We start from the raw sequence: 16,451 nt of genomic DNA, 5'->3' as shown, positions 1-16,451 counted from the left end.
AATTTTTTAACCTTATCAGCCAAGTTTCTACTTAATCCCACACAAAAACAGGAGGTATATGTCAACGAAAACTATTGTTAGACAGGATGATCTGCTGTATACACATAATAACATTATTAGTTACATATTCTCACCATCATAGCAGATACATTTATGATTGTGAGAACAAGGGGCATCCCACCATATGTGATTGTGCATCTGCACACATTTCTCACGGCTGTGTAAATTATCCGGCTCTCCCTCATGCCATCTACTCTCCCTATCATTGGACTCCAGCCCTGGCAGAGACCACTGCCAGTGCCACATCCCTCTCTTATTTCTTTCAGGGTCGCTGTAAAGCCCAATCCAGGCTCCATCTTGATTCTGTGCAGAGTCACAGAGTCTCTCCATGTCTGTCATGTTAGACACTGTGGCCAGGTCAGTGTGATGCTCTCTGCAGTACTGCTGGGCTTCAGTCCAGTTCTTCTTCTCTTCAACAAAGTGGTACTCATGGAGGTGACACATGAAGAAGGAACACTGACCTAATAACAGAGGAAATACTGCAGTGATGGAGCAGACAGCATTAAATCAACATCATGAGTACACACCTACTACTTCCACGCCTCTTTATTCACTTAGATTTCTGAGTTTCTGGATGATTTGCTCTTTATTTCATGATAAGAATGAGCTTTAAGTGAAATCATTTCATGGCAGCAGCAGCAGCAGCAGCAGCAGCACTGCTGTATATGTGATAAGATGATCCACTTACCCATCAGAAGGAGCAGAAACAGACTCCACTGCATCTTTGCTCTGTTAGATGAAACTGATATTTCAGTGTGCTGTGAACCAAACACAATGGATTTAACAAATATTGTCAGTAAAATAAAAAATAAACATTTTAACTCTTAACTGTATGTCCATTAAAAACAAGAAATACACACACAAACAAAGGTCACCACCCCCTCCAGTTTATGAGGAAGCAGAATGATGTTTAGCAGCTAATATGCAAATTAGGATGAAACCTGCATGAACAGACTCACACTGTGAAACTGTCACTGTTTTCCAGCTCATTAAAATTTCTTATTTGAATAAAACACAAATAATGTAATGCATCAGGCTGAGCCAATAACAAACAATAAACAATATGCCAGGGTTATTGTGTCGCACTATACTGTAGAGGTGTTTATCATGCTCTGGTTTTCATATATTCACCTTACAATATATCAAAAACATATTGTGTTTCAGGAGTGGGTGAGACACGATGACGTCACGGGAATGAGAAACAAAATAGAGGATAATGCAGAATTAAATTGTTTACTGTTTCTTCAATATATAGATTTAACACCCAAAAGCATGCAGAAGAAGATACGTAGTGTTTTCTCAGCCCTGAGTCTGCAGAGCAGGCTGCATGCATCCCAAAAAAAAGCTCCATAAACCAAATCCTGAGCCTGAGAGGTAAAACCCAGGGCAAGAAGACGTCCACTGGCCTCACAAAGCTTCACAGTATTGAAGCATTGTTGGATTTCTTTGCATTATAATGTCAGGTGTTCTTGTTATTGTGTCCACTCTTTGTAAAACACATTGAACTTTGCATGAAATTAAAACTTTAAAATGATAAACTGTGATTATAAAACATGTCACAAATGAGCTGAGCTGTTTGCTAAATCTGGCAAATACAAAAAGACAAAGTGCAAATCTGATTTGATTTGAAATGATGTGAAATATATACTGAAAAAAAGACATTACTCTTCTGTCCACCTCTGCACACACACAATAAATAATATATCAAAGTGACACAACAGAATCATAACTTACATCTTCTGTCGTCCTCTCAGCCGCTTCACTCTGGTGTCTCTCCTTGTGTGCTGATGAAGACTAAAATGTCCCCCAGGTAGATGCTCTCTTTGAGCCGCCTTCACCTGACGTCAGCATTTGAATATTAAAATACTGAAGTCCAAGATGTTTATCATTGTCGAGAAATGATCTGTTGTTCACAACAATACATTTACATGATGCAGCGGGAAATAAAAAGAGGAACACACTTTGCTGTTTTCTGTCCAACGAGCAGAAAACAAGGTGTCATCTAAATATCCACTAATAAGGAGAATAAACTGAAATCGTGTTTTTTACACTCAAAATATAGATTTTTTGCATTGTCAGAAATATAATTATTGTTACACCAGCAATGATTTGAGCATATTTTTGTTGTTATTCTGTTTCTTTTCATTCACACTCACAGGCAAAGTCAACAATGCCATCAGTTTACAGTGAAACTAAAGTTCATTTATACGACAGTAAATAAGTCTTTAGGTTAGCCTGTACAGTATATTTGTACTGGTACTACTTGTACTGACTGTAAATTCTGGAAATGCATGTTTCTCAGTTATTTGCTTCAACAGTAATTTAATTTGTATGTGTTTAAACAGGTTTGTGGTGTCAAACTCAGCTTAAAGGAACAGTGTGTAAGACTTAGGGGGATTTAGTGGTGTCTAGCAGTGAGGATTGCAGATTGCAGAAAGCTTCTCCAGGTCAGGATTCCTCCAGTGTTCATTGTGCAGGAGGTTTTTACTGAGAGCCGAATTATCCGCAGAGGTCTCCTCCTCTCCAGAACAAACAGACCAGGTGATTAAAACCAGTAAAACACTGATTAAAGCAGTTTTATATTACAAATCAGTGTTTCTCTAATGTTGTTGGGCACATCGTGGACAGGCTGCTCACCGAGCTCCTGCTAATGTGGGCTTATCTTGTTTTTTCTGCAACTTAAGACGCAGACGTTCAGGGGGTTTATACCAAGAGCTAAATTATCCGCAGAGATCCCCTTCTCTCCAAAACAAATGGACGGAGGTTATTTGAAACTGAAAAAATATGTACATGTAAATATGTAGATATAAATAGCCCCTTCTAAGGGTACAAAAACATGATGATTTGTATTTCCAGGTGATTATACACTAAATAAAACATCTTATCATATGATTTTCCATTTCTACCAATATGTCCCCCTACATCCTACACCCTGGACCTTTGTAAAAAAAACTATTTTTCTTGTACTCATCATGCTTCTTGTTAAAACAGGAGCAGAGAAACTTTCCATGACGAGGAGTACTTGAAAAGACATGTACAAAGCCGTGGGGTCAGAGGTCACTGGTGACTGAGTCAGTTCCAGAGAAATGAGAGGACTCTATGCTGTGGTCAGTCTGATGCCATCTGCTGGACATAATGAAGTACAACATGGGAAGCCATTCACACATCCACGTCTACGAAACAATTTAGACTGGGATCAGGGGAGAGGTGGATGGGATGATCAAATTCATGTCTTACATATACTTAATTTACTTGCACATGCATTTTTTAAAAGTTTTTCATGTAATGAAGTGAACACCCAGTGTCTGCTGGGGCTGTCCTGGTAAAATAAACAGGAGGTGATCAATTTATGGAACAAGCAGCAGATTGTTTGGAATTCGAAATCCAACAGATCTGATGCTGTTTTCGACGTCATTCCATTACAAATCACTGTTAAAAAAGCAGTCAGTTTTATGACATGACAACTCTGTAGTTAAGGCTTGGTTAGGTTTAGGCCCTAAAACAAGAAGGCACGTGAACAGACAGACCCCAGGTGGTGCTTTGGCCTCTGACTAGATGATATGGAGATAGATTTGTTTCATAATTATGTGTGTGAACAGATGGACAATCTGTGTGTAAATGTGTAATCTGTAAATATAAAACACCTTCCACAAATACAAAAATATTTTGCAAGTATAAAATGGATCTGCAAACACACAAACACATTCCACAAATTAAAAAAAAATATCTGTGAATACATTAAAGTAATTTGCAAATAAATGAAAAGCATTTGTGAATATCTTCCTAACATTTACAACGTTCGAACAGGCATTTGTGAACTCGAAAATGCACCCGTATCACTCGGCCATTTGGCAGTTATCAGCCAACTCATCCTTTATATTTTTCATTTATTCTTTCGAGTCGGATTAAAGTCACAAAGCACTTCACATCTTGTTATTAGTGTACTCTTACTGATGTAGTTGCAATGTCTGTGCTGACCGCACCGTGTTTAGTTAGGTTACATGGTTTCAGTGAGGTTACGTTAACTGTTGTAAGATATGACAAGTGGCAACACCCTGGTTAAGGTCTTTGATAGAACAGCTGTTGGTGTTGGGAGCTCTTTTTGTTTACAAATGTCGTATAGTTGTATTGTTCATTGCTGATATGTAGATTGTGCTAAGCTAACGTTAGCTACTGAAACGGCATCTGTTGCCATGGCAACATTCATGATGCGGGCTGGGGGGACGAAAGCAGGGTGCAGTCATCAGTCAGTAATTTCTATTAATTAATCACAGAAAAAATAACGGGTTAAAAAAATGACACTGATTAATCATGCTCTATGGTGCCCTTTGACCCGGTGTGTCACTGAAGGCCACAGTGGCTTTGCTACATGATAAAAGCAGGCAGAGACGACCCCGTCAGTGGAACATTTACATTTAAGAAACGCCCAGATGGAACTGTTGATGGGAGCGCAGTCCTCTGCAGTTTCTCTAGTGAGGAATTTTCGCACCATCGGAGTACTTCAAGCCTGAACTATCACCTCAACGCAAAGCAGGTCTGAGCTAGCTACCTCTGATGCTAGTGCTAGCAGCTAGCCTCGTCAAGCCACACTCAACACAGTCTACCTGGGAACAACAAAATGGACTACCATGGACTGCAGACCAGTTTCGGTGGTCGAGGACAGGGGGACAATTGTGTCCAAAGTCCAGCAGCTTTACACGACACATCTGCCAAAATTCATTTGAAGTGATTTTTTAAAATATTTTCACAGCAAAAACTGATGTATGCAATTATTTAGATCAATTGATCACAGAGCATGTCTTTAATTAGATTAATTTTGTAAAATAACTTGACAGCCCGAAAGCTAAATTATTTAATTGTACTCATATTTGAGTATATGCATTTCTTTACTTGCTGTAGTCTGGTAAGAAAGCACAGACGTGCTGAAGTCGAGCCACAGTGTGACAAGAGCAGGTTCTCTCTGTTCTGTAGTTATACAATAACAGCCATCAGTCACACACATGACAGTGCTGAGGACATTCACAGCAGCTGACATCACAACACTCTGGGTTTGGTTATCCAGCCTGTTGGCCTTGATCACATACATCCAAAATACCCATCAGCAGCCACAGATGCCAACACACAGTGACCCAGCAGTAAACACACTGTCCACATGCCCCTGATCTGATTAGCTTGTTCACCTGTTTGCAGATAAAATGTCAAATATGTAACACGTGGGAAGAGGAGGGTGGAATTTAGGCACTGGGTGCATTGTTTGCTGGCATATATGAGGGTCAGACATTCTTCACACAAACATGCAACCATCACGTTTTCACCACAGACTTAATTTAAGGAATACTCACAGGTCGTCTTCCCCCACTCCCTCCAACATCATCCGCCTCCACATCATTCTCCTAATAAACATTTATATTATTAAAATAAAATTAATAACCGAGTTTCAAACATGCTCACTCTTCCAAAAAAACCTTAAACATTAGGTTGCATCAATCGCACACTTCATTTGAGATGTAACTGAAGACTTACCGTGGCTGCAGCTCCTCTCATGATCAGTGAAGTTGGTTTAATATTTGGAACCAAGTTAAAATCTGATTATTATTTCCTACAGATTAAATTAAGGATGATAATAAAGCTTCTTTTGCATTAAAACGTCTCGGTGTGTCCGCTGCATTGACAGGACGCAGGTTGGAGATTAGGTCCCACTTTGACGCACCTGTGCTGTCAAGTCAGTCGCGAGGAGTATCTAAACATCCGGTATTGGAAATTTCAAAATAAAAGTCTGCATTTGAAGAAGCCCTATATTGGATTGTCCACATGTTCCATATTGGCCCCATGCAGATTGCCGAAGTGGGCTCCACATGGGCCATTCTCGGGCTACCTGGGTACAAAGTGGGTATGGGTCCATAATGGGCATTTTATCTGGGGCCCACTTGGGTAAACCCACCCATGTGGGCAAATTCCATAGAGCCAATATGGAACACATGTACAATCCAATATAGGGCACATTTTTTAGCCCATTTACTATCCACATGGGCCCCACATACAAATGTTGGCTGGGTAGATGGACAGCAGCTGAACACTGAGAGGCAGTGATGGCCAAATGAAGCCTGATCAACCACTTGTTTTATTTTCTGACCCCACCACATGGCACTCTTGGTTTAAAGATAAAGGCTGAAGGACTTACAGTGGTGGAAAAAAGTTTTCGGACACCCTTAAAATTTTACACAATCTCAAATATTATCATGAAATATTTGTGGAAAAATCTTTTTTGTGTTTCAAAAGGTGTGGCTGCATTAGTCAGATACAAACAAATACAAATTATATTTTTTTGTTTATTGTTTACAAGAAAAACTAACAAAACTAAATTCTTGACAGTTTCAATATGTCAGTTCTCAACATTGTCGGTATCAAAGTCAACAAATAACAGAGAATGTGTTCAAAACTGAACAAAAAATAAATAAACCATCGCATCATCAAATTAATATTTAGTAGTCCTGCCATTGGCACGCAGTAGAGCTCTAATCCTGGCTGGTATGTTCCCCACGAGCCTTTCACACTGCTGAGAGGTAATCTTGTCCCATTCTTCTTGAATTACTGCTTTTAATTCTTCTAAATTCTTTGGTTTGTGCTTTGAAACAGACCTTTTGATAATCCACCACGGATTTTCAATGGGGCTCATGTCCGGGGATTGAGCTGGCCACTCTAAGACCTGGATACTGTGCTCCTGCAGCCAAGTTCTACTGGCCTTGGATGTGTGGCAAGGGGCATTATCTTGTTGAAACATCCAGTTTTTACCTCGACAGAACAGTGCACGCGCAGAAGGGAGCATGTGGGTTTGGAGAATGGTACAATACTTGGTAGAGTTCAATGTGCCATCACAGACAGTGAGATGACCAACACCAGCAGCACTCATGCATCCCCAAACCATGATACTGCCTCCACCATGCTTGACAGTAGGTACTGTACATGCTGGAGATAATGCTTCGCCTGGCCTTTTGCGTACCCTCACATTAGTAGGAGGAATATAAAGCTGGAAACTGGACTCATCTGACCACAAAATCTTCTTCCACTTCCTGGCTGTCCAGTTCTTGTGTGCCTGGGCCCAACGACGCCGGCCTAACCTCTGTCTCTCATTGATCAGGGGCTTCTTGATAGCCTTGTAGGACCTTAAGCCATGATCTAAAAGTCGGCCACGTACAGTGCGGGTGGAACACTGGACACCAGTTTGGTTTGACCACTGCTGCTGAAGCTCCTGTGATGTCATTCAGCGGTTTTGCCTGTACATGCGGATCAGGATGCGGTCATTTCTTGCTGAAGAAACCCTTGGACGCCCAGATCTTGGTTTGTCTTCCAAGCTGTTGGTTCGTCTGTATTTCTGCAGAGTGTATCCAACTGCTGAAGGACTGCATCTGCACTTCCTGGCTATCTGGCAGCAGCTGTACCCTTCCTGGCTGAGAATCTTTATCTTCAGGCGTGTTTCCTGCGTTAGGTTCCTTGTTTTAGCCATTTTTGTGTCTGAAGAACTTTCAAATGTGCTGGCTTTATGTAGACACGAAGCTTGGCAACAAAAATTGTGTCTTTTAATAAAAAGAACGACCTTCATCACTGGTACCAAAATGACCCAATACTCAAAATTTCTTATGTATTTTTATGGAACCAATCAATTTTAAGTTTTTAATGGCTTTTTTAGGATTTATTTAGTATTTTGGCTGTGACTGTACTAAAAGAAATTGCACTTGAAGACCTAAGAGTGATTCTTAATGCAATATTTCACAAATGCATGGGGTGTCCGAAAACTTTTTTCCACCACTGTACAATGAAGTGTGCTTTCAAACCTTTGTTGACCAGACATTGCCATCTGGTGGCTTCAGAAAATAAAGACAGTGGTTCATGAAGCCTCATTTAGCCATCACTAGAGAGGGACTGTTCTTTTTTTTTAGTCAACGAAACGATGACTGCAGAGAAACCTGGGTGTACAGTCAGGGGCTCTAACATTGTGCAAATATCATCTAATACACACATGCACACCGGTGAGTAACATGCAAACTGTCTTTAGGTGTTTTCACAGTTGCTGACTTTCCTGCATGAAGAGTTGTAACATTATTTGTCCAGCAGATGGCAGAAGCTTGTAAAGACTCCTTGATGTTTCTCAAAGTCAATGATCCCTCCTTGGTGGGACAAGTCCTCAAATTGGACACTCAAATTGTGCTTGAAAACATAAAGTGCAAAAATGTTGACGAGTTCATCATCCTTCAAATGGCTGAAGACACAGGTATACTGGCTAAAGGTTCGGTCAAGGACCTGAGAAAGAACTCAAGTCTCTTGACTGAAAAAACTGCAGGTGTTACTGCTCACCAGTTGGCAAAGTTCTTTCAGACAGTAGAGGGGAGATTCCCATCTTGCCAGTTTGCTCTGCACTGCATAAATGATGATGGAGTAATAGAGGAACTGAAGAAGGTATCACGAAAAGAAACGACTGGAAGACAGAGGGTGCCTCTGCTTTTGTTCAATGGAGGCTTGTGTCAGTACATGTACTCTGATACAGAGAGTGTACAGAGAGCTGTGGAAGCAGAAATAAAACATGTCCTGTATTTTACACCATGTGACCTGAGCCAAGATAAATGTCGCTTCTATGTCCCAGGCTTTCTGTCAGATCTGGTCAAATCTAAACTAAAGGTTTGGATTGAAAATGCATTCCATGCACAAACCATGACAATGGGCCATGAATATATCATTGAGGAACATGGGATTGTGCCTGTTGACTACAGCTGCACAGGTGTTGTTGAAAACAACATGAAATGGACAGATGGACTACAGCAGTTCATTGAAATGAAACATGCAAAGTCCAAGTTGACTGACATGACAGCCATCACAAACTATATGTCCAATGTTGGCTTGCTGCGAAAGTATGGAGATCAGATCTTTGGAATCTCTGGGACTCTTGGCCAACAAGCAGAGACTGAGACTTTGCAGAAAATCTACAAAGACATCAAGACCTGTCAGATACCTTCATTCAAACGCAGAAAGCTGTTTGAGGTAGAAGGTCTGATCGTAGACGATGAAAAAGAATGGATTGGGAAAATCTGCAAAGTTGTTACTGCACAAACCAACCCTACTCTTTACAGGGATGAAAGGGCTGTGTTGGTCATCTGTGAGACCATCAATCGAGCAAAGGTTCTCCACAACACTCTAGGAGATAAAGTCCCAAACAAGAAGCTTTACATAAGCAACAACATGGACAATACTGCAATCTTCGCCAAGAAACTTGAAGCAGGAGACGTCATCATAGCAACAAACCTTGCAGGTCGTGGGACAGACCTTCAGGTCTCTGATCAGGTGAAGAGAGCTGGAGGTTTGTTTGTTGTGCAGACCTTCCTGCCAAAGAATGCTCGTGTGGAGGCCCAGGTATTTGGTTGCAGTGCCAGACAAGGATCTCCTGGGTCTGCTCAGCTCATTGTCTGCTCCAGACATCTTTCAGAATTATTCAAATTGTTGGCTTTATTAGGCAAACATCGATCTTTTCTGGAAAATACAACTAATGACATGCTAGTTTATCGACATCTTTTTGTAGTGCAACTCAGATCGTACCAAAAAAGCCCCAGTGATAAGGTATCTAAATCTTTGACTTCAACAGTGTTGCATATTTTGACAAAAACCTCTGATTCAGAAACAAAGACAGTTAAAGATGCCAGAGATGACTCTGTGGAAAAAACACTAGCTCGCTACTTGGAGTGTGAAATCCCAAAGATACAGAAAAAGGAAGAGCTCTTCAGTCAGTACCTGGAAACACTAGATGAGGTGTACAAAAGCAGTTACAACAGGCCAGCAGATTCAGATTTGTCTGCACTGAATGAATTCTAGGGTATGTGGCTCCTCACAAACGTCAATGAGAACGAATCAATCATGGACTTAAAACACAAACTAGGTGAAGACCTGAAAACAGCCAGGCAAAAACTCACACAGAGAGAATCACCCTCATCAAACCTGCACCACTACATTGCATTTGGCAATGATCTGCGCAAAAGGAAATCTTGCAGGAGTATCGAGATGTACACTAAGGCCATACAGGAGGACCACTGTTGGGCAGCAGTTGCATATTATAACCGTGCTTTTGCATCTTTAGCCAAGGACAGGCATCAGGATCCAAACTGCATCAATCAAGCTCTGGAAGATTTACAAAATGCACTCAAGTCCGTTGAGCTCTACTGTGAACAAATTCAGGTCACTCAAGGATACTCCACACAAGTCAACAACCTCTGCAGTGATTCAACCACCAGATTTGACAGTCACATGAGAGCCAGACACCAAGTGTTGTTGTCTTTCAAGGCAAACATAAATGAGGCTATTAAAACAGCACACAGGGCCAGAGACTCTGGTGGGAGTGTCAAAGTGGAGGAGACTCTTGTCTACTTCATGGTACCACTGGAGAATTTTCTGTCCTTGGCGGTCCTTTTGACTCAATCCCTGACTCACATCCGCTCCAGAGACCCTGTAAAGTTGCTCCAGCTCATCAGTCACCCTCCTTTGACATTGTCAGTGAGCTTAGGTGTCTTGAATCTCTCGGCCTGACTCATGTTTATACCTTAGAAGCACAGATCTCTCTGGGTAGATTTTTAGCAAAGACGCTACTTAGGATCATACGCTGAGCTCTGCATTCAGCACTGAGGCAAAACAAATCAAGAACGTAATAGAGGAGATGTTGGTGTTGTAAGGAAATCTTGTTCGCCACAAACTCTCTGGAACTAAGAAACACAGCCTACGTCAAGTTTGCTGCAGGTTAAGTTCATCTTTACTTCAATTTTTTTGCAAGTTTCATCCTAGTTTCAGTTGTTAATGCATTTTTGATGTTAAGTAATGCAGGCTCTGTTTCTACTGTGGCAGTAAATATAATATGCTATATTTTGTATTAACTGTTGTCAGTTGAATCGAACAATTGCAAATTAATCTCTATTATGGAGAACTTCATGACACCAGTCAAATAACTCTTAATATTATTGTAAATGTTTTTACACACACGTATATATACATAGTGCAGTTTTGAAGGAGGTTTTCCAGTTTTGCTCTATTTTTTCCTATGTTTTGTTTTTATTTGATTTTTAAAAGATACATGTACTTGTTCCCTTGATTCTTTATTATTATTCATTCAAATGACGATGACAAAATAATGTTGTGATACTGATACTACAGTGATACTGTATTTAATGTTTTACTTTTTGGGACATATACCTGAAACATTGTGTAAAATGTGTAGTTGCAAAGTCATTGTTGATTGACACAAAAGGATTAAAGAAGTAATTAAGTTTTTTTTTTATTAAAAATTCATTTAAAGTTTACATTTTTGAAGAGCGAAAAACTGACTTTTTTAAATTACAATTTTAAAGACATTTTGATTCTGTATATTAAAAATCAAGCTATCATCACAGAAACTGGTTGACTGTTCATTTGAAATACATATTACAAAACTACACTTACACATCGAGTAATTATAGATTTAAGAAACAACTCCATTTATTATTTTCACACAGTTTTGAGAGATATGAAATATTCTTAATGTGAACAGATACAGACTTCTGCATGAAGGTTGAGCAGGAACTAAATATAATTATAGCTGCTGCGCAGCAATGGTCGGGGCTGGGCAATTTTAGGCAAAATTAGGCAATTGTGAGCAACACACACACTAAAACAAAGCATATCACAACATAGGAGTTACATCATATAATTATGGCATGCCCTTCAAATTGTGGATGAGTGGCTGAAGTGATCAGACTCATAATATACAAAGGAAAGAAAAACTCAAGAACAAGAAAGTAAGAATAACATTAACTGCTAGCAATTATAAACAAACTGGCCTGATCTAGCTTAAAGCTAAACATTATCCATGGTGACAAAGATGAAAACATGTTTTAAAATATAAAAGTAGCTATTGGATAGACTCTGCATATTGACTGATAGCTAAGCCAAATAAACAGGGAAAAGAGACAAGGGATAACAGGGAAAAGTGCTGATAAAGAGTATTTGTCTCTCTGCAAAACTGCCTGGCTCATAATTATTTTAACATTGGTAGTCTCTAATCCACATAGCATGATGCCTGAACATAGGACTTTCACATTAGAATGCCTGTTTTGCCATAACTGAGACTTGAACTCCCAACTTCTGAGACTGAGGTCCGTCTTCTATCTCACTGAGCTAATTGGCAAGTGACAGTTCATGTGTGGCTTCACAAATTGAGTAAGCCAAGCATCAGGGTGCCAGACAGTAGCCATCCATGCCATGGAAAAGCAAATTTCAAAGTGAAAGTTCCAAAGCTGTAGCACATATGGTTGATTTGTTATGAATTTTCAAAGTTTTGAAATTTAGAGGCTTGCTGTAGCGCCACCATCAGGACTATTGTCTTGTGTTTCCAGTTGAGGACATCTGGCATGGGACTGGACCTTTATGAAAAGTTTGGGGAGATTTCTCATATGGAAATGTTGCACGAGCTGAGGCTTGAAGTCACAATCTTCAACACCAAGAACCATCCTCTATCTCACTGAGCTAATTGGCAAACAGAAATGTTTTATGTAGCTTCACAAACTGACGAAGCCAGTCACCTGTGTGCAAGACAGCAGCTGTTAGTGTGTAAAGGCAGATGTCAAACGACTGTCAAATATTCAGTTATTAAGACAAAAATCCGAAAATACACAAATTGCATCTAGACAGCATGGAGATGTTGGTAATTTGTTTTTAACAATGATTTATTGGCTCCACAAGTGAAAAACTGATGTTTAAAAATACCATTTTTGCATTGACTCCAATTGTTCACATGAGAGCGAAATTCAAAATGTTGTAAAAATTTGATGAACACTGAAAATGTATTTAGCAAGAATTTGCAAGTATATGTTTACAATACCGTTTACAGTCAAACATTTTGATGCACTGTAGGCTCAATTTTCAATAAATCAAAAATCTGTGTGGATGGTTTGTGTAGGACAGTCTGAAGATGCTCTGTAGCAAGTTTGGTGTCAATTGAGCAAAAATTGTGGGAGGAGACAGGTTTAATAGGTTTTACAGTTTTTGAAAAAAACAGAGTGATGGATTTCATAATTTGCAATAGGTTTAAATGTACAAAAGTTTCTTCAGTATTGGGGCTACATTTTGGTGAAAGTTGCAAATCTGTAACACATATAGTTGATTTTGAACTTTAGAGGCTTGCTGTAGCGCCACCATCAGGACTAATGGCCTGTTTTTGCAGCTGAGGCATTCTGGCATGGGACTGGACCTTTGTGCAAAGTTTGGTGATTTTTCGCGCATGGGAAATAGGATTTCCTCGGAAGAAGAAGAAGAACGTGCAGGATAACAATAGGGTCCGGGCAGCCTAAGCTCTATCCATCTATGTAATTACACTTCGGTCACTGTGTGGTATAACGTGGTACTGCAGTCTGACTACGGGGACTGAAGTCATCTAGACACGTTTGGCTGTGGACAGTATCATGAAATTTTGTGGGATTCATTGATATTGGAATGCACTAGCGTATTTGTCACAGTGTTAAATTTATGCAAGTACAAATTTTATGCAAGTACAATAGTGAAGGAAAATATATACCGCGTAAAGATGTAGTAAGGGTTAAAGAAGAACTTGAAGAAGTCTGTTGTTCAACACAGGTGGAATTAAAAGATATGAGTATGTCTTTACATTTTCAATTTCCACTGTTTCCATGTGCTCCTTAATTACAACCACAGACTGTAAACAAAGATGGACAACGTGACAACTCCACAAAAGTGAAGCCAAACTGTCCATCGCCCCCTGGTGGCAGGCTGCAGTACAGGTCATAAAGCCAGCCCTCTCCAGAAGGGACATGAGCCAAACTAAAACCTCAAAGTACACATCAAATACATTTTTCCAAAAGATGGTTTCTGTCATTTTAGGTAGTTGGTATCACACTGTTGTGTGTTCAAGTGTTTGCTTTCCTGATAAGTTTGGATTTCATTAGTTACTTAGTGCTATAAAATGGGGATTTACAACATGATTCAATCAATCAATCAATCAATCAATTTTATTTATAAAGCCCAATATCACAAATCACAATTTGCCTCACAGGGCTTTACAGCATACGACATCCCTCTGTCCTTATGACCCTCGCAGCGGATAGGGGAAAACTCCGCAAAAAAACCCTTTAACGGGGGAAAAAAACGGTAGAAACCTCAGGAAGAGCAACTGAGGAGGATCCTCTTCCAGGACGGACAGACGTGCAATAGATGTCGTACAGAACAGATCAGCATAATAAATTAACAGTAATCCACATGACACAATGAGACACAGAGAGAGAGAGAGAGAGAGAGAGAGAGAGAGAGAGATGCAGGTAATGACAGTAGCTTACAACAACATTGTTGAAAGTAATAATATTATAGTTATAGTTCTGGTTACTGCGGTACAATATGTTGAAAGTATGTATTAATATCTGGCAGTATACATGTGTGACAATAGTCATATGTGTATAATAACAGCAGAAGTATGACTAATGACTAATGATGGCAGCAGCAGCAGGAGGCATCTGGCAGGACCACGGCAGCAGCACAACCACACGTCACGCTGTCCAGGCACCGCTGCGATATGAGTTAATCTGAGAGACAGTGGAGCACAAAGGCTCCGGAGAAGAAGCTGAGTTAGTGACATCCAGAATGGCCAAGTTAGCAAGATGCAGTAATAGAATACGAGAGAGAGAGAGAGAGAGAGAAGGAGAGAAGGTGCTCGGTGTATTATAGGGGGGTCCTCCCGCAGACTAGGCCTAAGTCAGCCTAACTAGGGGCTGGTACAGGACAAGCCTGAGCCAGCCCTAACTATAAGCTTTATCAAAGAGGAAAGTCTTAAGTCTAGTCTTAATGGTGGAGACGGTGTCTGCCTCCGGACCGTAACAGGAAGATGATTCCACAGGAGAGGAGCCTGATAGCTGAAGGCTCTGGCTCCTGATCTACTTTTGGAGACTTTAGGGACCACGAGTAACCCTGCGTTCTCAGAGCGCAGTGTTCTGGTGGGATAATATGGCACTATGAGCTCTCTAAGATATGACGGGGCTTGACCATTTAGAGCTTTATAAGTTAACAGTAGGATTTTAAATTCAATTCTGGATTTTACAGGGAGCCAGTGCAGAGAAGCTAAAACAGGAGAAATATGATCACGTTTCTTAGTTCCTGTTAGTACACGTGCTGATTCATAACTGTATGAGCCAGTCAGTGGGCTTGCGTTCAGCGGTTTTGCTCGCCATCAGCCGGACAAGTGTATGGACAGGAAACTTGATACCACCGAAATCCCTACTGCACAGACTCTGGCTGCAAATGATGCCACCACAGCAAGATGGCAGTGGCTGTATCCAGAATACTTTAGCCTCACTTCTGTACAGTGGAGTTAAGAGGAGACATGTTGAGAGGGAACTATTTCCAGGTCATGGGAGGAGAGAGGAGGCGAGGAAGCATAATTTAGCATGATGAAATTTAGACTGGGATCAGAGGAGAGGTGTATGTGGTGATGGCCAAATGAGGCCTCATGAACCACTGTCTTTATTTTCTGAAGCCACCAGATGGTGCTGTCTGTTCAACAAAGGTTTGAAAGCACACTTCATTGCAAGTGCTTTATCTTCAAACCAAGAGTGCCATATGGCGGGGTCAGAAACTAAAGAAATTGGTTTGTGAGGCTTCATTTGGCCATCACTAGGTATATGGTATAATAATAATCATGAATTATACATATTATACACATTATAATGTGAACATCCAGAGTCTGCTGGGTCTCTTCTTGTAAAATAAACAACAGGAAGTGATTGTTTTATGAAACAAACATCATCAACAGCAGTTTGTTTAAAAGTGTTTTCTGATCTGATGCTGTTTTTGGCAGGACGACATCATTCTGTTACAAATCACTGTTAAAATACCAATCAGTTTTACAATGTAGTTAAAGTTGATTACGTTGAAGCACAAAAACAATGTTTAAGTAAAGAATAGTTTGGGTTAAATTAGCTTTTGTTCAAGTTAAAAAAAGAGAGGACCACTCTGTCTTTTAACACTTTATTCAGCTTCAGAGAGAGAAATTATCTGTTTACACAAAACTCCAAACTGTGATAATCAAAGACAAAGATTTTACATAATATAACCATCACCGGATCTTTATCAAAACCTGAAAATATAGTAAAATGTTCCACATTTGAATACATATAGCAAAATCAAACCAGTACACTGTAGACTGGTGTATTCATTCCAGTTCCTACCATAAAGATGTCGACCATACACACTGTGAATTATACAGAAAATACAACCTCAAAAGATGAATTAAAGCTCGATTGTAACTGAGAGTTAACTTCTCTGTCTTAGGCTGGTGGATATATGATGCTCGTCCGATATATGATATATGACGTTATTCCGTA

At 40.1% G+C, this 16,451-nt stretch overlaps 3 protein-coding genes across 6 annotated transcripts in view; 1 reads left to right on the top strand and 2 right to left on the bottom strand.

Moving 5' to 3' along the window:
* The window catches only part of LOC125883377 (macrophage mannose receptor 1-like), a 45,140-nt gene extending 39,475 nt beyond the window's left edge, over positions 1 to 5,665 (bottom strand). Inside the window, exons 1-3 of one of the 3 annotated variants that reach the window (XM_049567604.1) lie at positions 5,584 to 5,665; positions 5,403 to 5,453; positions 1,795 to 1,898 (exon numbers count right to left, since the gene is read on the bottom strand). The gene's annotated coding sequence lies outside the window, so the exon portion shown is untranslated. Of the gene's footprint in view, positions 1 to 521; positions 552 to 1,794; positions 1,899 to 5,402; positions 5,454 to 5,583 lie in introns of those variants that run through there. The other 2 variants (XM_049567603.1, XM_049567605.1) reach the window with 2 other exon arrangements.
* The window catches only part of LOC125884327 (L-selectin-like), a 55,865-nt gene that overhangs the window by 636 nt on the left and 38,778 nt on the right, over positions 1 to 16,451 (bottom strand). The window contains exon 3 of the mRNA XM_049569225.1: positions 135 to 521. Coding sequence (XP_049425182.1) covers positions 135 to 521 — 387 coding nt within the window. The remainder of the gene's footprint in view (positions 1 to 134; positions 522 to 16,451) is intronic.
* LOC125883376 (uncharacterized) overlaps positions 1 to 16,451 on the top strand; it is a 55,804-nt gene that overhangs the window by 11,387 nt on the left and 27,966 nt on the right. Inside the window, exon 1 of one of the 2 annotated variants that reach the window (XM_049567601.1) lies at positions 9,126 to 9,258. The exons of the other annotated variant lie outside the window; for it this stretch is intronic. The gene's annotated coding sequence lies outside the window, so the exon portion shown is untranslated. Of the gene's footprint in view, positions 1 to 9,125; positions 9,259 to 16,451 lie in introns of those variants that run through there. 2 annotated transcript variants of the gene reach the window in all.

The sequence above is a fragment of the Epinephelus fuscoguttatus genome, linkage group LG23, assembly GCF_011397635.1.
Source record: "Epinephelus fuscoguttatus linkage group LG23, E.fuscoguttatus.final_Chr_v1".
Taxonomy (NCBI): Eukaryota; Metazoa; Chordata; class Actinopteri; order Perciformes; family Serranidae; genus Epinephelus; species Epinephelus fuscoguttatus.
The sequence above is the reverse complement of the archived record's forward strand: the minus strand, read 5'-3'. Positions and strand labels throughout refer to the sequence as shown.